The 26,096-nt window shown below is 40.6% G+C and overlaps 2 protein-coding genes across 2 annotated transcripts in view; both read left to right on the forward strand.

Annotated features, from left to right (window-relative positions):
- The first annotated feature begins 1,463 nt into the window (after positions 1-1,463).
- LOC120547944 (G-protein coupled receptor 4-like) lies at positions 1,464-25,769 on the forward strand. The gene is made up of 6 exons (XM_039783772.1): positions 1,464-1,542; positions 3,362-3,550; positions 3,802-3,989; positions 4,085-4,610; positions 5,549-5,551; positions 25,719-25,769. The coding sequence occupies exons 2-4, from the start codon at positions 3,377-3,379 to the stop codon at positions 4,578-4,580; spliced, it is 858 nt and encodes a 285-aa protein (XP_039639706.1). The 5' UTR covers positions 1,464-1,542; positions 3,362-3,376; the 3' UTR covers positions 4,581-4,610; positions 5,549-5,551; positions 25,719-25,769.
- Positions 17,319-26,096, forward strand: part of LOC120548456 (mas-related G-protein coupled receptor member A6-like) — a 97,905-nt gene continuing 89,127 nt past the window's right edge. Inside the window, exons 1-4 of the mRNA XM_039784721.1 lie at positions 17,319-17,456; positions 21,412-21,579; positions 21,825-22,012; positions 22,108-22,183. Of these exons, the coding sequence (XP_039640655.1) occupies positions 21,427-21,579; positions 21,825-22,012; positions 22,108-22,183 (417 nt within the window). The 5' untranslated portion in view covers positions 17,319-17,456; positions 21,412-21,426. The remainder of the gene's footprint in view (positions 17,457-21,411; positions 21,580-21,824; positions 22,013-22,107; positions 22,184-26,096) is intronic.

A 26,096-nucleotide genomic window follows, 5' to 3' on the forward strand; every position in this document is an offset into this window, starting at 1 on the left:
AATATTGATAAAAAATCTTTGATAATTTGCCAATAATTTAATCTGTAGCCCCCCCAATTCCCAACAGTAGTGAGTAGTATGAAAGCCTGAAAATCTGCTTAGGGAGGTTGGTTGGGGTGGTGGATGGGTCAAACAACACAGGACTGTGACCCAGGAGACCGGGGATTGTGTCCCGTTGTTCTTTTACTTAACCCAACTGTCCCGTTTGTAAGCCCACCCACGACCTTTTCCTTAACTTCCATTTCACGGAATTCTTCTGTGGGCCCATTACAGAATTTTCAGCGAATCTGCCACAGATTTAGAGTTAAGGGGCTGTGTTCATTTCACGGAATTCTTCTATGGGCCCATCACAGAATTTTCAGTGAATCTGCCACAGATTTTGAGTTAAGGGGCTGTGTTCATTCACGGAATTCTGTGAGATCAGGTTGGTCTGACATATCTGGAGCAGATCACCGTTTGTCACATTCACTGAGTCAGTTTATGAAAGAGTCAAGAAGTATGATAATGTTCACAAAGCCAAGAAGATTTGTGTTTCATGTTTGTATTGTATACATATGTTTTGGTCTTTTTGAAGCACTTTCTGCACCAGAAAAGTGCTATATAAATTAAATCAACTTGAAACTTATGGTCTGGTCTTTTTAATTTTTAAGAGCTACATAAAATTTTTTGGTTTGATGTTATGTTATTGCTTTATGTTCTTTCAGCTGTTTTGCCCCCCGCTTTTTTGATACAGTTGTATTAGGCATACCCATTCTACTACTGCTTGTTTCCAGCAGGTGCAGCCTTTGTAGTCAAACACTGGATAATTAAAGCAGAACTGCATCATTGAAATGCTGTTGAAATAATGTGAAATATACATAGATTTAATTTAGGTTTATTGTAATAGACAAAACACCTATCTTAAATATAACTGTGTATTAACTTCTACAATTATACAGTTTATAACAGAAAACCTCTGCCAATTCACCTGTTTTAAAACCCCAATAATAAAGTTAATCTTGCACACCACTGTTTCCCAAAAACATACAAATCATGTGTTCAAAGCTGACTCAGATCTTACATGTCTTTTGTAATGTAACACTCATCAGAGTGAAACTGCATACTTGCTGGAAACAGGCAGGAAACGTCTGGTTAATAACCAAAGTACCCACATTGAACATTAAGAAGAGTTCAAAGTGGTTATTTGATCTTTTCACATAGAAACATACAAATTGCTCTTTAATGTTTTTTATTTAAATATATTATTTACATTATATGTTCGATGATATGTAAACCTTCAATAAGCTCATCAAAACAATCAAAACAGCAACATATTAAACAGACTTAACATGCATGTGCTGATTACTACTTCTGGTGTTTTTCAACTCCAACCCCCCCCCCTACTCATTTCATCTCTCTTCCTTTGAAGAGGAGGCGTGGATTATTATCAACCTACTGCATGTTATGTAACTTTACCATATTTATTGTAGACTTTTTGGATGCAGAGGACAAAACATCAGACATTGGTGTAGGGAACTCATTCAGTGTCTTCAGCTGTCAAAGGTAAATTTGGTGACATTTTATTACATAGATTGTTTAAAAAGGTAAAGACATTGTAAATAGTCATGAAAATGATTATGTAACCTTTAACAAGCAGACAGCTGTGGACTGTACTGTTTTTACACCAACTATATTTCATTTGGGTGTTTCCCTGTCTTACCTTAAATTGTAAGCCTTATGGATATGTTATTGTGTAACAAAGACAGAAAATGGAGTTTAAGAAACTGGCTAAAAATGATAATCATCCAAAATCAAGTACAGTTAGCTAAAGGAAAAATGAGAGATGACAAGTGGGATAGAGCATGCAGAATTAGGGAAATTAAACAAAAAAAAGTAGAACTACTGTGTAGATATTTCAGAAATGTAGTCCATATCAATAACGTGCTTACAAATGCTATTTCTTACAAATGTTGTATGTATGTATGTATGTATGTATGTTCTAAAACATCATTAGTTCACGGAAAGATATTTGGGAAATAATGATGTTGATAACAATAATGAGCTTAGATATGTAAAATAGTTTTGTGTGTCGTGAAAATACGATGATTGAGGTTATGTTATGTAACCCAAGACAGATTACAGTCATTTACTGATTCAGTTAGAGATGTTTAGTGAAATAACAAAATTAATCTTTACACAAAAGATAATGCAGATGGTTTATCAAGTGGATTAATCAGTCTCATCAAAACCAGAGGGCAGAGGGGCATTCAACAAGTAGTGGGACATCAGCACAGAAGACAGACTAAATGTCCTAAACAAATGGACATTAACATTAATCATTATATTAAATTACTGAAACATGGACGAGGTTCTGTGGCTGCAGTAATGACATACATAAATATTTTTTTCTACTACTATGGGCCAACAGTTAACGTAGAAACGATTAGAGATACATTTAAATGCCCTCTGTAAATGGTGCCCTGCTGGTAGGTTTTACAACTTGACCTACTTTCACTTAAATATGGTGCAGTAAAATCAATCAGATGTCCGTGATCTGCGTAACGACAGTACAGTGGGACGTTTGCCTTCAACAGAGCGACAGTAATAACCTAACATACCATCATTACTGAGTTTAAACTACATTCTCCGTTATGTTTGCACTGAATAACGCATTCAATAAACAGAAACATAACTCTTTCAGCACACATGAACAGATGCGCAATATTAGCTCACACATAAAATAGCACCCTCGTGAATTAGCCTGTTGCTAACGTACATCAATCCTGCATAACATCGTCCCGTACCTGCAGGACCTCAGACTTACTTATTAATGCACGCACAGAGTAGTGTCGACAAACTTAGTCCAATGAGAGGAGAAAGGAAAGTGTGATAGCGCTGCACTTTTAATGCTTTTTTCACTCTCACTTGAGATCGCTGTGTCCAACGTTACTAGAAGGTAGAGCGAGCTACAACTGACAGGGAGAGAGAGAGAGAGAGAATGTATCACTACAGCCAATCCAGTCTGCTCAAAGCGATGGTCTTTTTCACAAATAGGTTGCACGTAAAGGGGGAAAAAGTAGCTTCCACTTAAGGAGCTATGTCTTGTCTTTGTGTCTTTGCTAGTTTAAGACCGACGCACTTGTCAATTTCCCGTCCAGCGCCCGCGACTAGGATTAGTGTGTTTGACAGGTTGGGGGGGGAGGGGCATCACGATGGTGGCTCTCCATCGTGATGTCGGCCAGCCATCACGATGGACGATGATATCGTCCATCGGCACAGCCCTACTATATATGTATACTACATTTGTGTAAACTGAACAATGATAGGTAAATATTTAACAACACATTTCACGTCTCTTTTTATAACCTGATCTCTTAAACAGGTTTCACTCTGAAGAATGGGAGAGGTCAACGTTAACAACACATCACTGGACATGAGCCATGATTACAACAACACCTTCAACGACCCTGAGTTTGAAAAAATAAAATTCATCAAGTATGTGATGATATGCATAATCAGCTGTATTGGAATTCCTTTGACCCTCGTGGCCATCTATGCTCTTTATTCTCTGGTACGTACATTATGACTGAGATCTATTTGTGTAAAGTCTCTGTCTGTAAAGGATCTTGATCTGAGTTGGGGGCCACATGTCAGGGGGCTGGGGTGAAGTATTTTAATGACCTATACATTTACAGGAATAATGAACTGCATAGTTCAAATGTAAAGTAAGCTGATTGGACCCTGCAGACATATTTGGGAGGAGTTCAGAACATGTTTACAACTGCTTTCTTTACTTTACCGGTAACCAATGTTTTCCTGCAGGTGCGAAAGGATCATGTTGCTCCAATCTACGTCATCAACCTTCTCATTTCTGACCTCATTCAGTTCTGCTGCATGATCGGTCGTGTGGCACCACGTGAGGACGAGAATACAGCTAGAATTATCAGTTCTATCTACAACTCTAGTCTGTTTGCCAGTGTTTGCTTCATGCTGTGCATCGCCCTGGAAAGGTATCTGTCTATCCAGAATGTGTGGAGCTACTTCTGTGTCTTACCATTGTATTACTATATCATTCTGAAGCTGTGTCTTACATCTTGTATTACAGGTATTTGGTCATCGCCTGCCCACTGTGGTACCGCTTCAGACGATCCATCAAGATCTCTGTGGTTGTCTGTGTTCTGGTTTGGATCATTTCTCTTGCCATTGGCTCCACTTTTGTATTTGGGTATTTTTCAGAAATCCCAGTAACCATCTTAGCCATATTTTTCCTCCTTCCCCTCCCACTGCTCATATTCTTTCTGGTTGGGACCCTTAAAGCCCTGTCTGCTTCCATCTCAGTTCAAGCTGATGAAAAACGTCGAATTGTGGCAATGTTGGTCCTGGTGCTGCTTATTTACATGCTGCTGTTCCTGCCCAGAATCATCAGGTTTCACAGATATGACATGACCCTCTACATTCTGTCTTATGTGTTTATTAAGTTGAGTCCTCTTGCAGACTTAGTTCTGTATGTTTTCTTGAGGAAAGGGGCCATAGACAAGCTTTTGGCCTCTGTCTGTTGTTGCAGAATGGACAGCAATGATGTCAGCAGTTCAACAGTATGAATGATGACAACATGTCCACAGTCAGCTTCAGTCAGCTTCAGCTTCATGTAAAATAAGGGTATTCTGACAGCAATCACTGAAACAGAATACAGAATACTTACTACATCAAGAACTTGGGACTTTCCACACTGACACAGTATGAACACTGAGACATTTTGTATTTATTTGAACACAACTTGCAACAGCATTACTTTAGCATAACATGTATTGAAACATGTATTTGTAACTAAAATAAAACATTTTAAATTGTACTTGTGCTTGCATCCATGGTGGCCATAATATCGTATCATGCTTTCATCCACAGCCAGCCAGTCTGCATATGGCATGACTTTGTACAATTTGTTGAGCTCGGTGAAGATGGGCCTGACCTTGAAAAATGGGTCCTCTGTGATCTTTTTGTTGTCAACAAAATGTACTGAGGCCATGATCTCGTCAAATTGATTCCTCCGCATTGCATTTGAAATGCATTCATTATGTACATCATTGTCAAGCGACCAGTGCATACGCCTTCTTGGAACAGTGCTGTAGCCAGATGCCAGTAAGATCCCATAGAATGTAAGTAGCTCTTCCATATTCATATTCAGTTGCCTGGCCTTGGTCTGGTTGGAGTAGAGGTTGGACATTTCAACGTTGATCTCTCTTAGGGTGGGCGGATACATTAGGAGGAAAACATCCATTGGATCAGGACAGCCCTGTTTGACACATTCAGCAGCATTTGGGCTGTATACTTTGTATTCAGGAAAGCTAACAGTGGTCAGCCTCTTTGATCATTTGAACACTCTGTCTTTATTTTTTACCACCTCTGGCTGTGCCCCTCTGGTGGCTAGAAGACCCGCTAGAAGGTTCGTCAGACCCACAATTCTGGCAGTTAGAGGACCTTGAGGTTTTATTGGACTTGTTTCTCTGGCGGCTAGAAGACCTTGAAGGTTCCTCAGACTGGCCATTATGGCATTCACAGGACCTTGGAGTGTGTTTAGACTTGTTTCTCTGGCGGCTAGGATATCTTGGTGGTTTCTCAGACTGGCCAGTCTGGTGGTGTAAGGACGTTGGAGGCTCTTCAGTCTTATCTCTTTGGTGGCTAGAAGAGCTTGGCTCTTCAACAGTAGACGGTGGTGAAGAAGAGGTTAGCTCTTCAACAGTAGACGGTGGTGAAGAAGAGGTTGGCTCTTTCAGTTGCCTGGTACGCCTTATAGAGGCCCTGTACTCTCCATGTTCTGTGGTGACACGTGGTAAGGGAGGGCTGGTGGGGAGAGGGGGGGGGAGCTCATACTCAGTTTTGTTCCGGTCATCTGTCTCCAACAGTTCAGCATGTGCATTTAAATTCCTAGCTGGCAAATGGCCCATCTCCCCCTCATAGGCCATATCTGACTCATCACAATCACAATCACTTATAATGGCATCTTTCTCATTTTGAGGTATGATTGCAATGTTGCATGCCTAGTCTGGGCCGTCACCTAGATCCAACATATCAAGGACTTCACTTAAAGTAAATCTAAAATAAATAAAAAATGTAGGTAAGATACGACAAGACTTGTTTGTATAGAAGTATGTGTGCATCTAGATACAACATTCTATCCCACCGGTCACTATTGTGACCGTTAACATGTTTACTCATTCTGCAAACACACCAAACACATTTAGTTAATTACAAATGTATATATCATAACTAGACAACTTAAAGAGCATGTGTACAAAAAATATTTTCCTATGTTTATTTTAACATACTTTACTAACTTTTTATTCAGAGCTTTGAGGCAGCCATCCTCTTCTCAAGGTGCAACCAGGAAGTAAACAGCTCTGGTCAAGTGACAATTTACTCAAAACATTTGACACTGCACACATTTCATTGAAACACTCTATTATTTCAATATTTACTGAAAGAGTTTTGGGAAATTCCCCAGTAACATTTTTAGAGGCTTATAAATATTTTTTTTTTTTCGGTCACAATTGTGACCGATGGGTTGAAATGGGTTAGTTGATTACATTTGCCTTCTGTTTGACAGCACAAAGGAGTGAGGAGAAAATAGAGGGTGAAATGCAGAGAGAGCAAGATGAACAAGTTGAGAAAATGGCTAGGTAGCCTATATAGTCATGTTTTTTGTGGTGTCTGACATATCTGGCGCAGATCACTCTTTGTCACATTCACTGAGCCAGTTTGTGACAGAGTCGAGAAGTCTATTAATGTTCACAAGGCCAAGAAGATTTGTGTTTTATGCTTGTATTGTATACATATGTTTTTGTCTTTTTGAAGCACTTTGTGCACCAAAAACGTGCTATATAAATGAAATTAATTTGAAACTTATGGTCTGGTCTTTCATTTTTAAGAGCTAAATAAACATGTTTGGTTTGATGTTTTTGTTATTGCTTTATCTTCGTTTATTGCTAACTATTTTTTCCCCCGCTCCCTGGTTGGGACCCTTAAAGCCCTGTCTGCTTCCATCTCAGTTCCTGTTGATGAAAAACGTTGAATGGTGGCAATGTTGGTCCTGGTGCTGGTTATTTAAACGCTGCTGTTCCTGCCCATAATCATCTTGCTTCTGAAAGACCATGACATGTATGTCATGTACGCCATGGTCCTTAACCCCCTGTCTGATATGTTTCTTATGTTGATTCCTCTTGCAGACTTAGTTCTGTATGTTTTCATGAGGAAAGGGGCCATAGATAAGCTTTTGGCCTCTGTGTGGTGTTGCAGAATGGACTGCAATGATGTCAGCAGTTCAACAGTATGAATGATGACAACATGTCCACAGTCCGCTTCATGTAGAAAGAGGGAGAGAGAGAGAGAGAGAGAAAGGGGAGAAACAGAAGAAGATATGTAGGTAAATATAATAGAGACAACACAGATTCTGTCTTCTACTGATATGTTTGCAACTTTGGATCTATCACCCTCTCTGACACACATGTGTCATGTTATGAATGTGCAAAGTATTTTGCCGTTCATAACAACTTTAATCATCATCAAGACACACGGTAGAGTAAACTGATTTGTGTTTTAAGACCAGTTGGTGTTTGCCTGCTTAATTTAATACAGTCAGTTTGTGCAACTCAAATATGAACAATCACTGTTTGTGCATCACTGTACATGATGAAAAATAAAACTCTTTTCAAGATCACTTATTTGATCTCAATTTGTTTAACTCCATTTTTGAACTCTTATCATTCAGATCCCAGACTTAAAATTTATATTTTTTCTATTTAATAATCATGAGCAACACACTTGTATTTGAATTTTTTCATATGGTTTATGCAACTTATGGTGTCTGTCCATGTATGAGTCTCCATATGTCTCTTCATATTGTTCATATTGTGTCTAAATCTTCTCCTACAAACATTGCGACCAAATGGTTTCTCTCCTGTGTGGACTCTCATGTTCTCCTGCATTGGGTTCTTGGAACTAAATCGACTAATTGATGAATGGACTAATGGTTTCAGTTGTACTCGTATAAACTGTTGGGTAGTTTAAAGGCACACTATGCAAGATTTGTACCTTAATATAACAGCTTCAAAGTAACTTCGATGGTAAACAAACTCGTAGTAGGATCAAATCATCCCGACAGCAAAGCAGGGGAGGGACGCCTCTGAGAAAAAAAGGAATGCAAGTTTGGGAGGTGGTGCCCCAATAAATCTCGTAAGAATCACAAGTTGCTTTACTACTGTCGGTTCTGCGAAGATCCGCTAGGAGTTGGCGCAGATGGAGGAGGGAGAGGAATAGCAGGGCCACAGGTCCGGTTTTATGCTAAAGCTAGCATAGCACACAAGCCACCTCTACCGAGCCTGTATCTCTCCAATGCCAGATCCCTGCTGCATAAAACGGACGACTTGGAATTACAACTCGCTAGAAATCGCTATGTTCGTGAGTGCTGTGTTTTGATTATCACTGAAACATGGCTTCACCCGGGGATATCCGAGGCTAGCATGCAGCTAGCAGGCCGCTCGCTGCTCCCCTGGGACAGGACACAGGACTGTGAGCAGAGGAGGGGGGCTGTCACTACCCGATGTGAGACGAGTGCAGATGTGAGTTATGCATGCGTCACTTTGGTGTAATAACGGGACAATTTATACACTGTTCCCCTGACCTGTACATTTCTGTAAGATGGTGGCCTTTTTTCTACCGAGAGAGCTAACAGTAGTGATCGTTACGGCTGTGTATATTCCACCCGACGCCAATGCAAACATGGCACACTCTCTCTCGTGCTGGACACCATAAATGAACAGCAGCGGGCCCAACGCGATAGTGTTCACATTATCGCAGGAGACTTTAATAAGGCCAACTTGAAGACTGTACTACCAACATTTCATCAACATGTCAAGTAAACTTGCTTGCGTTCTATGTTGGATGTTGTTGCGCTTGCTTTTTGTATGTCAGTTTTTACAACCACCTGCCTATACTTTGTATCACATTGCACTTTTCTGCTTTTTTTGCACTTCTGGTTAGAAGTGCAAAAACTGCATTTTGTTGTCTTTGTAATTTTTATTTTGCACAATGACAATAAAGTTGAATCTAATCTAATTAACAAAGTTGTTGATTCATCCATTGTTGATAATAAGACCAGTCCTACAGGCTGGAGGGGATCTAGGGTCTAACATTGGGAGAGTTAGCGTAGAGTAGCGTTATCAGCTGAATAGCTTAGTGCAGGGGCTAATGGACCCACATTTGTATCTCGTAAGTTACCCCACTAATAATGCCCGAAATGATACCAAACGTCTAAAAGTAGTACAAATAGGTTATGCTCTCATAAAACAATGGATTGGAAAGTTTGTAAGTACACCAGAAGTTTATATAAATAACACTTGCCTGCTGGCTTCTGCTCTCTGATGATGTTGTTGCTGCTGTAAGACGAGTGCTTAGGGCCGTCTACAAATTACAACACCGAAAAGAGATGCAACAAAAATATTTTTTAATTTAACTTTTTTTTTAAAGTAAGTGCTGTAGTATAACTAGCAGGAGACAAGTTATAATTGAGGTAAGTATGGAGACATTACCTTATTTAATAATTAAATTAATAAATATTTTTGTTTTGTTATGTTTGTTTGTATCTCTTTTCGGTGTAGTAATTTGTAGATGGCCCTAAGCACTCGTCTAACTGCAGGTAGCAGCAGCAGCAGCAACAGAGAGCTGAAGAGAGCAGGCAAGTGTTCATAAACTTCTGGTGTACTTACAAACTTTCCAATCCATCGTTTTATGAGAGCATAAACTATTTGTACTACTTGTAGACGTTTGGTATCGATTCGCATTTTTTGTTGGGTAACTTACCAAATGGTGGGTTCATTAGGCCTTTCGCTTATGTATTCAGCTGATAACGCTACTCTAGCTAACTCTCCCAATGTTCGACCCAGGTGAAAAAAGCTTCTAGGGGGGTGTTTGGCTCGAGGTCATGGTGCAAAGGACCCTAGGGTGAATTACTCCGAACCATCACTTTAAATACAAGTATTCCACAGCGACTCTAGGGGTAGCTGTTTGACAAAAATGGAAACTGCATACTATGCCTTTAAAGGCCATTCCATTTATATGGAACTAAGCTTTACTCTCCTCCCTGTTACGCAAGATGGCGGCGGGCAGAAACAACAACTGCCAAAGTGAGTTGTTCAAAACCTTTCTTTTTAGTAAACTCTGTGTACACAAACAATGTTCTCAATGCTGGAGTTCATGTGTCGAGCCCCAGGTGATACTTGGAGCAAAGTTTTATGTTGTGTCGAGCCTTCTTTGTGTTTTAAAAATAGTGATTTTGATGCGATCATAGTAGTGCTAGTGCTCCCATTCAAAAGATCATTTGACTGAAAACGAAAATATGGTAAATCTTAAAAGTGGCGCTAATTATGCTTTTAAACGAAAGTTTGACTCGGGTGCATTCACAAAAAGACCCTAGGTTAGATTTTGGTGAGAGTTACGCTTTAAACACACATGGCCTTGCCCCAGAGTTTAGACATCTATGAAAAGCTAACATGAAAAGTTTTCAATAAATATACATGAAGTAACTAATCTAAACATGGACAAAATTATGAATGTACTTGTTTGCTTTTTTGATGATGACCTGGCCAAAGTAACAACACAACATCTTGGGACAGTTCGGTATTTATGGAATGGATCACCAGAGGAAAATAGGAGAGTGTCATGTCTTTTTATTCTTTGTTGAAGGGAGGGTCATCCAATTTGTTTTAGTCACCCAACTTTTGTATTCATGAGAACAGCAAAATTTCAAAGTGGCCTGTTTGGTGCATATTTATCCACATAGCTCCATGTAGCTCTCTCAATCTCGGCCCCTATCGCTAGCAAATGGCTCCCTCCCTGTTTAGTCAGCCAGACATAAGCTGTAGCTTAGAGACCGTGGGATTTCCCAAACAGAATAAATCCTGCTCTCACATATAAACACAAAACTGCTTTACTTTCTCCATTGTGTTGTAACTAAGACATCTGCTGAAAAAAATAATTTTATTCATTAGCATGATTGCCGTACTGTTTAGTTCAAAAACATCCCAAACACAGTATGAAGACATAGCGGACCAGACACAAGCTTCTATTTTGAAAAGTCGAAGCTCAAGGACAGCATCAGCCAGGAGGGCATGAGACGGGAGGTCTGCAGGCTGCAGCTTTTCCCGACTCAAATATCCTTTCGGTCCCGGTAATTATTTGTGAAATTGTGCAAACGACAGCCTTTTCAAGGCATTTGAGAAGGAAGGAGTGGTAGCATGCAAGCTCCCAAATTGACGCTCGTCTGAGAAATGGAGTTTTGGATAATGATTAGCTTTGGCAGCTTTACCTGTGCTAAAATATACTATGACCGAGGAAGCCTATTTTGGGGGATCATCCAAAATGTATTGCTGGTGAATGGAGGGTCAAGTCTATTTTGACTAAAGATCCCAAAACTACTCCAGTGGCCCCTGAAATAAATACGAACAGTCCCCTAGCAAGTTTTGATTCCACTGTAAGATTTTGATATTATTATTGCAATATGTCATCTACATTGACTCTTAAAGGGGTGATAGAATGATTATATAGGGTATTTTACACTGTTCCTTAAGGTCTCCTAATGGGGTATGTAACATTGGTTGGGCTGAAAATTGCTCGAATGATATTTTATTAGGCCCTTAACTACCCTGTGAATATGGCTCTATTTGGAACAAGAGCTTATCTTCCAAATATGGTATGCTCATGAATATTCAGAATGAGCTACACGCTGATTGGTTTGAGCAAACTACATAGAAACACATGGGAGACTCTCATATTTCAGACACTGCAAAGTTATACATTGTTTATCGGGCTATTTCGTTATTAAATTCACTTCTGATACTTTTTTAAGCGAGAAATCAACTATATAAAGCTCAAATATGGGCCGTTTTACGAAAATTGATGGCTAATTGCAAATATGGTAAGACTGTGTGTCGGAGTTCAGCCGCCGGTGCTGCCTCGCCGCCCACCGGAGCTGCCTCGCCGCCCGGCCTGCCTTCCTTCACAGACCCCGGCCTGCTATGAGGTACTTGGAGCTCGGTCACGGCTCGCAGCCCACAGCAGGGACTACCAACACCGCTGCCCTGACAGAGCTCCAGGGCCTTCAACTCCCCTCTTCCTGCTAGCTAAATGGCCCGTTGTGTGAGAGTGAGAGTGCCGTCAGCGAGCTTGTTACACCAGCAATCTGTTACCACATGTTACACACGTCATGCCACTTATACAAAATCTAACTAAAGGTCTTATAAACCTAACAACGGTGTCCGATTTCAAGTTAATGAATATTTGTGAAGACAAAGTGTTTCGTTAGCTGTGACTGTCCCTTCAATCCTAGCTATGTGTAGCTACAAACCACGGATAGTTAGCTTCCTTTTCGCCTTAATTCGATTATATTTACAGTTTGAATTTCGTCACGCCACTTACACAACATCTAACTATATGTCTTATAAACCTAACAACGGTGTCCGATTTCAAGTTAATGAATATTTGTGAAGACAAAGTGTTTCGTTAGCTGTGACTGTCCCTTCAATCCTAGCTACAAATCACGGATAGTTAGCTTCCTTTTCGCCTTAATTTGAGTATATTTACAGTTTGAATTTCGTCACGCCACTTATACAACATCTACCTAAAGGTCTTATAAAGCTAACAACGGTGTCCGATTTCAAGTTAATGAATATTTGTGAATTCCAGAGGAATTCTAAGAGATGGCTAGCTAGCTCTCATTGATAGCGCTACGTCCAGTCGCAGGCGCTATCAATGAGACTCGCGGACAAGCGGCGTTTACTTCCCCAATCGTTTGTTTAAATAACTCAAGACATTATAATTACACACATTAAAAGAGTAACTGGAACCTGTGGTAACAGATTGCTGGTGTAACAAGCTCGCTGACCGCGCTCTCACTCACACATACCGGGCATTTAGCTAGCAGAAAGAGGGGAGCTGCAGGCCCTGGAGGTCTGTCAGAGCCGCGGCGTTTAGTGGTCCATTAGCGTTGTTACCAGTGACTCTGCGCGGGTATGGCTGCCAGCCGTAACGGAGCTCACAGCAGGCTGGGCGGCGAGGCAACAACCCAGGCAGCACCGGCCGCTTAATTCCGACCCACAGTCGGACAAAATTTGCAATTAGCCATCCATTTTTGTAAAACGGCCCATATTTGAGCTTTACATAGTTGATTTCTTGCATAAAAAAGTTTCAGAAGTGAATTTTGTAATGGAATAGCAGAGATCTGCGTGACCTAGCTAGATTCAGAAGACTACCTGATCTCAGGTCAGTTGTGTAGCCTATGTAAATGTTGGGGCGTGACCGTTCTCTTAAGGTTCCGGATTTTGAGATGCTTACGCAAGCAACTAGCTTTGTTGAGATTCGCCCGTTTTCAGCGGCAGTTTCAAAATATGAGATTTTCATAGTAAAGGGGTGTCAATGGGATTTTGAGCTTCTATGTATGTCCTTTTTACCCACTGAACTGTCGTTATTCAACTATGACAGGGTAAAATCGGTTTTGCATTCTATCACCCCTTTAATTTAAAATATGGTTGGAAGAAGTAAAAATGTATCCAAAACTCTTTACTTTTTAAAAAGTGTGACTTTTGTTATTGTGTAATGTAAGAAGGACTTTAACAGTTTTGCCCCCCCCCCCGTTTTTGTACGATATATAAACCTATTCATGATCAATGCATTGAACTAATTTAGTTTGTTTTACTCTTCTATAATTTTGTGTACAGATAACAAACTACACTACATACTGTTTGTTTATCTTTATTTAATATGAGTTTTATTTTTGGTGTTTTAGTGGGGAGCATGCTAGCTTTTAGGATGTGATGTGGAGCAGTTATTTAGGCATTTTCTTGAAGTTAAATTAAAAGTCTGTTTCTTCACAAAAATGGGAATGTCTGCCTTTGATTAACACTGAATTAACGCAAGGCATGGCATCTATGTTTGGACAGCACATCTCAAACACAGAGGCAATTCAAAGTGTTTTAAAACAATAAGGGAGAGTAAAATAAATGAAGATAGAATAATCATTTTTAAATTAGATTAAATAACATGCCAGTTTGTAATGTTTCCAGTCAGGATGCTTTCTATTGCTCCTCTGTAAAAAATAATAACTTGGCAGGGGACTTTTTCCCCTGTTTCCAAATGTTGAACACTGATAATAAGATCTGTAAATCATCCTTGTAATGCTGAATAACAGCAGAACAGCAATAATTGGTACCTAGTCATAGAGATGGTATGATGAAGTAAAAACCGTTTGGTGTGCATGTGTCGACAGAGTTCTCAAAAAAAAACAAGTTGAGGTGAGAGTGAGGGCTTATCTGGGTGCCTGCTAGTCAACTTCTTGTTTTTTGTGGTGTCTGACATACTGTATCTGGAGCAGATCACGGTTTGTCACATTCACTGAGCCAGTTAGTTAAAGAGTCAAGAAGTTGGTTAATGTTCACGAGGCCAAGACGATTTGTGTTTTATGCTTGTGTTGTATACATATGTTTTTGTCTTTTTGAAGAACTGGCATAGCCATTCTAATACTGTTTGTTTCCAGCAGGTGCAGCCTTTGTAGACAAACAACAGATTCTCACTCCCATCTCATAAAATACGGACACTTGGTCAGATGCCTTTGTCATTGTTATTGACGCTAAAAGTCTCCTTTAGCGTCATATAACACGCTTTATCTGAACACGCTTGGTTGGGACTATTGGCATCCCCTTTGACGCAGTTATGTTAAAGGTACAATATGTAACATTTCTGCTTTAAAATGTCTAAAAACGACCATACCTATGTTATATATTTTTATGAGTTGTGTTCTTACACTATCCCAAATGTTTCCACCAAATGTCAAACCCAGAGAAATCTGTTATTTTATTTTCAGACACGACACGTTTCCTTCAGTCGCCCGTCAGTGGCGTCATAACCTTTCACTGTCTAGTTACTCTAACTTCGGTCATAACACTGGCACCAAGATGATACGTTCAGGAGTAATTGTATATCATACAATGTCACAGAAAAAAAATACTTGTAACCTGTAATACTGCTTTTTTTTGCCATACAGCATCATTTTGTGATTAATTACATCCCACTTTTTATCACAGTAATACAACAGAGACCTTATTTATTTTGAAAGTTCAATATCGATACCAGCTTAACGTTACTACAATGTGCTGGTTGACAAGTAGTTACAACATCGTTCAACATGCTAATAAAGTTATTTTTAGAATGACTGTTTCGACCACAGTTAACAGGACTGGGCTAACCCACGAATAACTTCACACGTTAACGTTAGCTGTATAGATAGACGATTAATCTAATGCTAATTTAGCCAGCTAGCACACCCGGTCTGTCTACCTTACTTCCCCGGCGCAGAGAGACTCAGTCGGGATGACAGCTGACAACAGCCCCGGGACATATAGCTAGCTAGCTAGTTACCGTTAGCCCCCAGTCAGCTATCAGCCAGCTACTTTCATTACAGCAACCCCCCGGCCAGAACTTATCTCCAGTGCCTGGTGCTTACGACGCTAACGACAGTTTAATTAAACGTCGGGAAACAGACCATATCAGACCCAGCGCTGAGTCACAACAGCGGCCATCTATAATGTTTGCGTAGATCTCCGCAGTGCTACCCGTGTATGTGCCGAAAATCTCCTCCCTGCCAAATTTCTCCCCCCTTAGCGTTTAGCTGTCTTTACGATTAGCTAAATTAACCCAACAAAAGGTGGTTTAAGCACCAAAACGAAACGTGAAAGTGAAGGGGAGATAATTCCGGGCAGCTGGGAGATGTTCTGCTGCTGCACATCAGGCATCGAACGTCCTCGCTGTCGCAGAGATTCCCCCGACAATCCCCACCCACACCCGTCTCTCAGCCTCGTTTAGTAGCTAGCTAGGGTTACAACAAACCCCGTCCGCCCCGGTGTTGAATCCATCCAAAAGGTGACATTGATATGTGAAATATTTTGTGTTTTAGCTGCTGGCTACTGTTAACTTGCTGGCTTACTAGCTAAATGGTCAGCTACAAATAAAAATCTAATCAAGAAAAACGTAATTATGTTGGGGAAACTGCAGCTATTTTATTAGAATAACATGAATAAATGTAACGTCAATAAACTTTAATGGGTAAACTCGTCCGTGAACTGATGCATTCTAACCGGCAGCGAAGGTGTGTAACACTAAAAACTCCCATAATTCCACGCAACTTCCCAACGTCATCAAAAGTCCAGTTTTACCGTCCATTGTTTTGGTTGAGAGACCCCTAGTGGCAGAAAGTCACATATTGTACGTTTAAGGAAAAGGTTGTGGATAGGCTTATGTTTCCATGACACGCGGGAATAAATGAAAGAAGAAAGCGACTTCAGGAAACATGCCACGCGGGACATAAACCCCGGTCTCCTTGGTGAAAGTCCTGTTTCTGCCTTACATACTACTCGCTAAATCCCGTGTAGATGCTGCTCTCCCGCCGGTACGTTCTACAAACAAGCTGAAGGGCACTTTTTTTCGTTGCTTCAGACACGAACATCAACAAGTGTTCTATGTGGTTATTTGTTCTTTTCACATAGAAATATAATTCCTTTGCTCTGGTAAACGGCACAATGTTTATTTAGATCACTTGATGCTAAATGTTCACATGTTTAATGTGCTTTATTTCTCGAGACTAGTAGTAGAAAGGTATGTCATGAATGCAGAAGTTGGGCTGCAGGCTCCCAAAGGTGCAGTCAGACGTGGCCATAGCACAGCGGCCGCAGTGGCAGCTCAAAGCCATGGGGTAGGTGACGGTCGGGTCCACGCCGGGGGAACAGTCAGGGAGCTTAAAAGGTCTTGTAGTAGAAGTCCTGGTACATGCACACATTCTGGTACACGTTGCTGAACGCTATCTTAAAGACAGGGTCCTGGAAGAGAGCAAACTTAATACAACGTTAGACAAAAACATCAATATTATGAATATTATGTATTTGTATCTTTCACAGACCCCGAGCGGTAATTCCTACGTCACTTCCGGAATATTTCGCTGATTTAAATATACCAATAATAGCAAAGCTGTATACAGCTTCTCTGCTGCAGCCTGACTGGCAGAAAGAATCGTGCTGTGTTCTCGAAAGATGCTTCCCATTTGTTATGACTGCGGTCATATTTTTGCGTGTGTGCTCTGTGTTTTTTCTCTTGTTTCCAATTTCACATGTAAATAGGTGCGTGCCATAGCCGGGAAGATAATTGGTGGAAAGCTTTCGAACCCGTAATTGGCTGCAGCTGGGAAAACCACCTGATATATAAGGAGCCAAGATGGCGTCCGTCTGCTGGCAGCAGGAATTTTTCATTCTCCTCATTTCCTAACCGGCCACACTTTTGCTTTGTTCAACCTTGTTTTAGATTAGATATCGTTTCTTTTGAGTAGTAAGGGTGGACTGCCAGGTGTGTTAATCCTGTTTTCTCCTGTTTAATTAGTTAGGGAGGTAAGTCTTTTGTCATTCTTTTTGCCAATTTGTCTGTTAGATTAATTTCTTATCTCCTAGACAGAATCGTTTGTTGGTTGGTTATTTTGGTGGCAGGCCACCCTGAAGCCTTGTATAATTGACCTATATCTATATGTTATCTATATTTTCTATTTAATGTAAAATAAATAAGTTTTGTGATATTCAAACAAATAATTGTTGGTGGCTACTTGAGATGGGGACAATGGGACCTTTTCATATCGTGTCCTAGGCACCCCTAGACTGGGGCGTAACACCATTGAAATACATTAGTTTAAAATTCGTGCTGAGACACACGAAAGAAATGAGATGAACGTGTCCGTGTACACGAATCAATAGATTAAATTACGTGACCATATCACACACTGCCGTGAGACTGGGTTGGATGTTAGCAATGAAATGGTACCAAAATAACGTCAAACTATTATTACACTGGAAGGAACACTCATGGACGAAGTCGTACTTCTTGGAATAATACGGTCACCGTAGGAGTTAGAACGCACTCGGAATGGGAAGGGCTAGAAAGTAATTCAGTTGGTTGTCAAATACAATTTCACCGCTAGATGGGAAAAATTCTTACACAAAGTAGCTTAAACATGCATGTGCTGATTACTACTTGTGGTGTTTTTCAACTACACCACCCCGCCCCCCCCCCCTCCCTTCCGCACTACTTTATATGTTACTTTTATGTTCATACTCATTTCATCTTTCTTTCTTTTGAAGAGGAGATGCCGATCATTTTCAACCTACTGCATGTTATGTAACCTTACCATATTTATTGTAGACTGTTTGCATGCAGAGGACAAAGCATCAGACTGATTGATTTAGGGAACTCATTCCGTGTCTTGCAGCTGTTGTGGAAATATTTTATTAAGAAAATGTGTGTAAGTGCTAGTTACAAAAGAGCTGTGTCCGTCATTGAGGAAGTGGTTCAAGACCATAGAAGGTTTAGCTCCGTGCTTGAAGTGGAAAATAAAAGGTGCCGGTACTCTCTTGCATTGGCAAATCATTATGACAGTTGAGATTTCGTCACTGAAAAACAAAACTTGGAGATATTGCTGGTACAACAGTTATTACCAACATAAATGTATGCATTTATTTAAAGAAGTTGTGTGTATGTGTGTGTGTGTGTGTGTGTTGTGGGCTTGTTTTACTATATTCGTGGGGTCTAAAAACTGGGGAATACAGTATACTTGTGGGGTCTGGACAGCCTTATGGGGCCCAAAATGCTGGACCCCACAAGGTTAAAGGGCTGTTTGAGGGTTAAGACTTGGTTTTAGGATTAGGGATAGAATTAGGTTATGGTTAGGGTGAGGGTAAGGGTAAGGGTTAACGTTAGGCATTTAGTTGTGATGGTTAAGGTTAGGGTAAGGGGCTAGGGAATACATTATGTCAACGACGGTCCCCACAAGGATAGTGAAACAAACGTGTGTGTGCAACGGTGATGAGATTGGAACTGTACAATCTCTAGGGACACACAGACATCCATGTGTTTCATTACTTGCGTTATTGTTGACGTCGGTGTCCGGTAACGTTAAGGTTGGTAGCTGCAGACTCCTCATTAACGCTAGCGGTTCTGCTCACCTCAACGTTAGCAAGTTTGAAGGTCATGAATTGTAGCTACCTGATGTTTCTGGTTGGACTTGGACCTCTGTTAACCCCTGGCACATGCGTTCTTTTAGTACCTTCCTGAAGCCAGGCTAACATAACGACTTACAAACTCGACACACTTCTTTTTAGTTTCTAGGTTTTCAGCAGTGAAAACGGTGAACGCTATCTTAAAGACAGGGTCCTGGAAGAGAGCAGACTTAGTGGGAAGTCATGGAAGACAACATGGTGATATTCATTTCCTTTTTTTCAACTACACCCCGCGACTACTTCGGGCCCTATTTTAACGATCTGAAACGGAAGTATCAAACGTGAAACACAAGTAGCTTTGTGGGCGGATCTCGGACGCTGTTGCTATGATACCGGCGGGATAAATGAGTCTTGCGCCCGATGCAAATCTAAAATGGTTTGGTCTGAAGTAGCCAGGTGTAGTTTGGGCGTAACGTGCAATAAACCAATCAGAGCGTCATCTCACATTCCCTTTAAGAGCAGGCGCGCTTGTTCCATGGCGGATTGCTATTATGATGGCGGATTTGCCTGGCGCACGCCAGCGGGAGCTGTCCAGGATGCGGCAAAGTAATAAATGCCCGTCTTGACAGGGTGGCGATGTTGCTGCTGCCTCTCGGGCGCATCTCCTCAAGTCTGGAGAGGATTGCTGCAGCCATGGAGCATGGGCCTCCAAACGCACCACCTGCTCCTGTTGTGCCCCTTCCTCCCCCCCCCCACTCCATCTCCGTCCACCCGCTCCACCAGGAGCGCATCGCACATTACCACTCCCGGACCAGATCCGCCGGAGTGTCCAATCCCGCCGTGGGTTCAACATCACGTCTCCTTAAGTCCTCTAATATTTCCTCCTTTATGTCATCAACACATCCATGATTCATGGAAATGTTGTGTAAAACACAACAAGCCACAAAGAATGCTGGGACTTTTTGAGGACTGTACTGTAAAGTGCCTCCTGATCTACCCAAACACCTGAAGTGCATTTTCAGTAATATTTTTCCTTGTAATTATGTATGGTTGGCAAAAATGGGAACTGCTGCGTCCGTGTAGATGAGAGAAGCAAAGTGTATGCGCGTTGTGCACACACTACATTACGGCCAAGCATGCGCCCCTAAAATAGCATCTGAATAACGTCCCATTGACTTTAGACTAGCGCCACTGACTTTAGACTAGCGCCACTGACTTTAGACCAGGTTTTTCCTGGTCTGTGGCAGAATTGTTTTCTGAAACTGCAAAATAGCATCAGGGAACGTTTGTGCCGGAACACGCCTCCTCTTTTCGCTGAACCTCCCCCGGGAGCGCAAATACATTCCCTAATTTACAGACGTGCGTCTGTGGAGGGAAAAGTCCGCTGTTAGTCGGGTGCAAAATAGGAATGATACATGCATCGGTGTACAAAGGCAATTGCGCTGAGTGCAAGAAAGGGCCCTTCATGTTCATACTCATTTCATCACTCTTCCTTCGAAGACGAGGCGTAGATTATTATCAACCTAATGCATGTTATGTAACTTTACCATATTTATTGTCATATTTATCAGACATTGGTGTAGGGAACTCATTCAGTGTCTTGCAGCTGTCTAAGGTAAGTTTTGTGACATTTTATTATATAGATTGTTTAGAAAGGTAAAGACATTGTAAATAGTCATGAAAAGGATTATGTAACCTTTAACAAGCAGACAGCTGTGGACTGTACTGTGTTTAAACCAACTATATTTCATTTGGGTTTTTCCCTGTCTTACCTTAAATTGTAAGCCTTATGGATATGTGATTGTGTAACAAAGACAGAAAATGTAGTTCAAGAAAGCGGCTAAAAGATATAAGCATGCAAAATCAAGTACATTTGCTGAGGGAAAATTGAGAAGAAAAATGGGATAGAGCATACACAATTAATGGGAAATTAAACAACAAGAAGTAGAACTACTGTGTAGACATTTCAGAAATGTAGTCCATATATCGAAAACGTGCTTACAAAGGCTATTTCTTACAAATGTTGTATGTATGTTCTGAAACATCATTAATTCACGGAAATATATTTGCAAAGGGTGGCTACTTTGAGGAATCTAAAATATAAGACATGTTTTCAGTTATTTCACACTTTTTGTTAAGTACATAATGCCATATGTGTTCATTCATAGTTTGGATGCCTTCAGTGAGAATCTACAATGTAAATAGTCATGAAAATAAAGAAAACGCATTGAATGAGAAGGTGTGTCCAAACTTTTGGCCTGTACTGTATGTATACTGCATTTGTGTGAACCGAACAATGTTAGGTAGATATTAAACAACATGTTTCACGTCTCTTTTTATAACCTGATCTCCTAAACAGGTTTCACTCTGAAGAATGGGAGGTTTCAACAATAACGACACATCACTGAACAACAGTACCGACTTGGACTTGAGAAAAATAGAATCTATCATATATGTGATGACATGCATAATCATCTGTATTGGACTTCCTTTGACCCTCGTGGCCATCTATGCTCTTTATTCTCTGGTACGTATATTATGACTGAGATCTATTTGTATAAAGTGTCTGTCTGTAAAGGATCTTGATCTGAGTTGGGGGCCACATGTCAGGGGGCTGCAGTGAAGTATTTTAATGACCTATACATTTACAGGAATAATTAACTGCATAGTTAAAATGTAAATTAAGCTGATTGGACCCTGCAGACATATTTGGGAGGAGTTCAGAACATGTTTACAACTGCTTTCTTTACTTTAACCAATGTTTTCCTGCAGGTGGGAAAGTATAATGTTGCTCCGATCTCCGTCATCAACCTTCTCATTTCCGACCTCGTTCAGTTCTGCTGCCTGATTATTTGGGTGGCACAACCTGAGGACCAGAACATATATAAAAAAGGTGGTCGCATTTATGGCTCTAGTCTGTTGGCCAGTGTTGGCTTCATGCTGTGCATCGCCCTGGAAAGGTATCTGTCTATCCAGAATGTGTGGAGCTACTTCTGTGTCTGACCATTGTATTACTATATCATTCTGAAGCTGTATCTTACATCTTGTATTACAGGTATTTGGTCATCGCCTGCCCACTGTGGTACCGCTTCAGACGATCCATCAAGATCTCCGTGGTGGTCTGTGTCCTGGTCTGGATCCTTCCTCTTGTATATTGCTTCTCTTTTGAATACACAGATCTTTTGAAAATTAATGTAACAATCTTAGCCATATTTTTCCTCCTTCCCCTCCCACTGCTCATATTCTTTCTGGTTGGGACCCTTAAAGCCCTGTCTGCTTCCATCTCAGTTCCAGCTGATGAAAAACGTCGAATTGTGGCAATGTTGGTCCTGGTGCTGCTTATTTACATGCTGCTGTTCCTGCCCAGAACCTTTCTGTTTCTGCATAAGGGAGACAGTTTTAACTTCCTCGACATCCTGTCTCATGGGTTTCTTAGGTTGAGTCCTCTTGCAGACTTAGTTCTGTATGTTTTCATGAGGAAAGGGGCCATAGATAAGCTTTTGGCCTCTGTGTGTTGTTGCAGAATGGACAGCAATGATGCCAGCAGTTCAACAGTAAGTATGAGTCAGCTTCATGTAGGCAGAGAAATAGGGATAGAGAGACAGGAAGGGGAGAAAACAGAAGGAGACATGTAGGTAAATAAAAAAGGATAGAGACAAGAAAGATTCTCTCTTCTACGGATATGGTTTTTAATAAGACACCTAATTGTTGATACAAGGAAGTATTGTCTTTATGCTGTGGGAGTTCTGCTCGCTGGGAAATATTTTTGTAAACTTGCTCTGCTTCATTGTGATTTCTTTAACAAATGTCAATCAAATATGCTGTTATTAGGTTGCTAGTCTAGTTAATGTCTATCATTATTATACTTGGTGACCGGTTGTGACAGGCTTGTGGCCTACTACTGTGAGTTGAGTGAGCTATTGTTTTGCTAGCACACTGTAGTGAGGCAGCTTCTGGGTGAAAGTAATGTGTTTTAGGTAAGTTACCATTTAGAAAGAAAGATAGATAGATAGATACAGTAGATAGATTAAAAAGCTATTTCTCATGTGGTTTGTCCGCGCCCTCATGACCCTAAACCTGTCTGAGGGTAGGGTGTCAAAAAAGGATATGGCCAGTGTTTTATGCGAGGCAATGGTCAAATGTTTTATTATTTACACTGTAATTAAAGAAACATTAATAACAGTGCTGTAGTAACTTTAATTATATATTAGGGGTGGCACGGTTCATGACAAAACATCCAACGCATGCGCAATGTAGCCTCGTGCCCATCAGGTGCCCGTATGTGACCTCAGATAGTGTGTTTCCTTTTCGCGCGAAAGAAGAGGTGTGGACAAGTTAAGAACAAAACGTACAGCGTAAGCAAAATATGTTAGACCATCCTGCCAACCTGTAAACATTTTAACATCAACGTAAGCTGCGTTGTTTCACTCTAAAGTCGCTGAAAGATGCTGCTGTTTCAACCCCGTCGGCTCTCTGCAGCGGGAGGGGCTGCTGCTCAGTTCCCCCCGTGACTGACGCGCGCACAGACACACACACACACAAACACACACACACACACACACACACACACACACACACACACACTGGATGCAGGAAAAAATGGAGCTGAGACGACCCGATGACCTAAATTGAGGACAGCTACGCTCGTTATTGTAAGTGCAATGTTAAGTTAAAGTCCAATAAGTCCTTTATCAAACCGTATGAATGTGTGTCCCAGCCCAGGATAGGAAATTAACTAACAATGTAAAGATCAACAAGCCACTGACAGACATGTTGAAATTTGATTCATTCATAAATTATTATTTTTTGTCTTAAATCCACCAGCCATTTTCATATTATACCAACATTTGCAGCATCCTGAGCCTTTTTGGTAAGGTTACTAGGAAAACTCAGCCTAGAGTAGTTTTATTATCCCCAAAAAAGTTTCCTTTTTATTTTTAAAGAACTATACAAAAAAAAGAAATCGCAACTTTTTTATATTTAACGTATTCTGACTTATTCAAAAGACGGAGCTTTAAGTGTTTACACTGAAGTTGGCAGTTTGATAAATGCAAGTTATTTCAATTGATATTCTGTAATTTTTCAATCTTTGTGTGCTAAAATGGCACATAAGTTCCTATACCAAATAAATGAAGAGCTTGTTGAAATCATCAATGTCTTCCCTCTTGCTGTATCAAAATCTCACCAAGCTTTCCTCAGAGATGGTCCCAATAATGTGCTTAAAGTCAAGTCAAATTCAGTTTGTGCATGACTACATGATATAACTATTTTAATACTGTATCCTACATTTCGGATAATTAAGCTTAATAGTATATTTCTGGAGTGTTAAAGATTAAAAGAAAAAATAACAACAAGAACCGTACAGAAGCGAAAACCGTGACCCTAAAACCGTGATAGGAACCGAACCTTGGTTTTGTGAACTGTGCCAATATACTATATATATATATATATATATATATATATATATATATATATATATATATATATATATATATATATATATATATATATATATATATATTGTCGGGTGGTGATGGCACATGCCTTTGGTGTGGGAGATCTGGGTTCAATTCCCAAATTCCCACTGTGATACATCAACCAATGTGTCCCTGAGCAAGACACTTAACCTCTAGTTGCTCCAGAGGCGTGTGACCTCTGACATATATAGCAATTGTAAGTCGCTTTGGATAAAAGTGTCAGCTAAATGACATGTAGTGTAATGTAATATACTGTATGTATATATATATATATATATATATATATATATATATATATATATATATATATAAAAAATATATACAGTACAGGCCAAAAGTTTGTACACACCTTCTCATTCAATGTGTTTCTTTATTTTCATGACTATTTACATTGTAGATTCTCACTGAAGGCATCAAAACTATGAATGAACACATATGGAATTATGTACTTAACAAAAAAGTGTGACATAACTGAAAACATGTCTTATATTTTAGATTCCTCAAAGTAGCCACCCTTTGCTTTTTTGATAGCGCTGCAAACCCTTGGTGTTCTCTCAATGAACTTCATGAGGTAGTCACCTGAAATGGTTTTCACTTCACAGGTGTGCCTTGTCAGGGTTAATCAGTAGAATGTTTCCCTTATTAATGGGGTTGGGACCATCAGTTGTGTTGTGCAGAAGTCAGGTTGATACACAGCCGACAGCCCTATTGGACAACTGTTAGAATTCATATTATGGCAAGAACCAATCAGCTAAGTAAAGAGAAACAAGTGGCCATCATTACTTTAACAAATGAAGGTCAGTCTAGGGTTGGGCGATGTCCCCTAAATTGGCAGTTGACGATGTTTACAGTAAAACATCGTGATGGACGATGATTCAATAAATAGAAACATAACTCTTGCAGCGCACATGAACAGATGCGCAATATTAGCTCACACATAAAATAGCACCCTCGTGAATTAGCCTGTTGCTAACGTACATTCATAAATCCTGCATAACATCGTCCCGTACCTGCAGGATCTCAGACTTACTTAATGATGCACGCACAGAGTAGTGTCGACAAACTTAGTCCAATGAGGGGAGAAAGGAAAGTGTGATAGCGTTCCACTTTTAACGCTTTTTTCTCTCTCACTCGAGACCGCTGTGTCCAACGTTACTAGAAGGTAGAGCGAGCTACAACTGACAGGGAGAGAGAGAGAGAGAGAGAGAGAGAGAGAGAGAGAGAGAGAGAGAGAGAGAGAGAGAATGTATCACTACAGCCAATCCAGTCTGCTGAAAGCGATGGTCCATCACGATGGTGGCTCTCCATCGTGATGGCTGGCCGACATCACGATGGACGATGATATCGTCCATCGGCACAACCCTAGGTCAGTCAGTCTGTAAAATTGCGAAAACTTTGAATGTGTCCCCAAGTGCAGTCGCAAAAACCATCAAGCGCTACAACGAAACTGGCTCACATGAGGACCGCCCCAGGAAAGGAAGACCAAGAGTCACCTCTGCTGCTGAGGAGAAGTTCATCCGAGTCACCAGCCTCAGAAATCGCAAATTAACAGTAGTGGTGGTCTGAA

This window comes from Perca fluviatilis, chromosome 19 (genome assembly GCF_010015445.1).
Source record: "Perca fluviatilis chromosome 19, GENO_Pfluv_1.0, whole genome shotgun sequence".
In the NCBI taxonomy this organism is placed as follows: domain Eukaryota; kingdom Metazoa; phylum Chordata; class Actinopteri; order Perciformes; family Percidae; genus Perca; species Perca fluviatilis.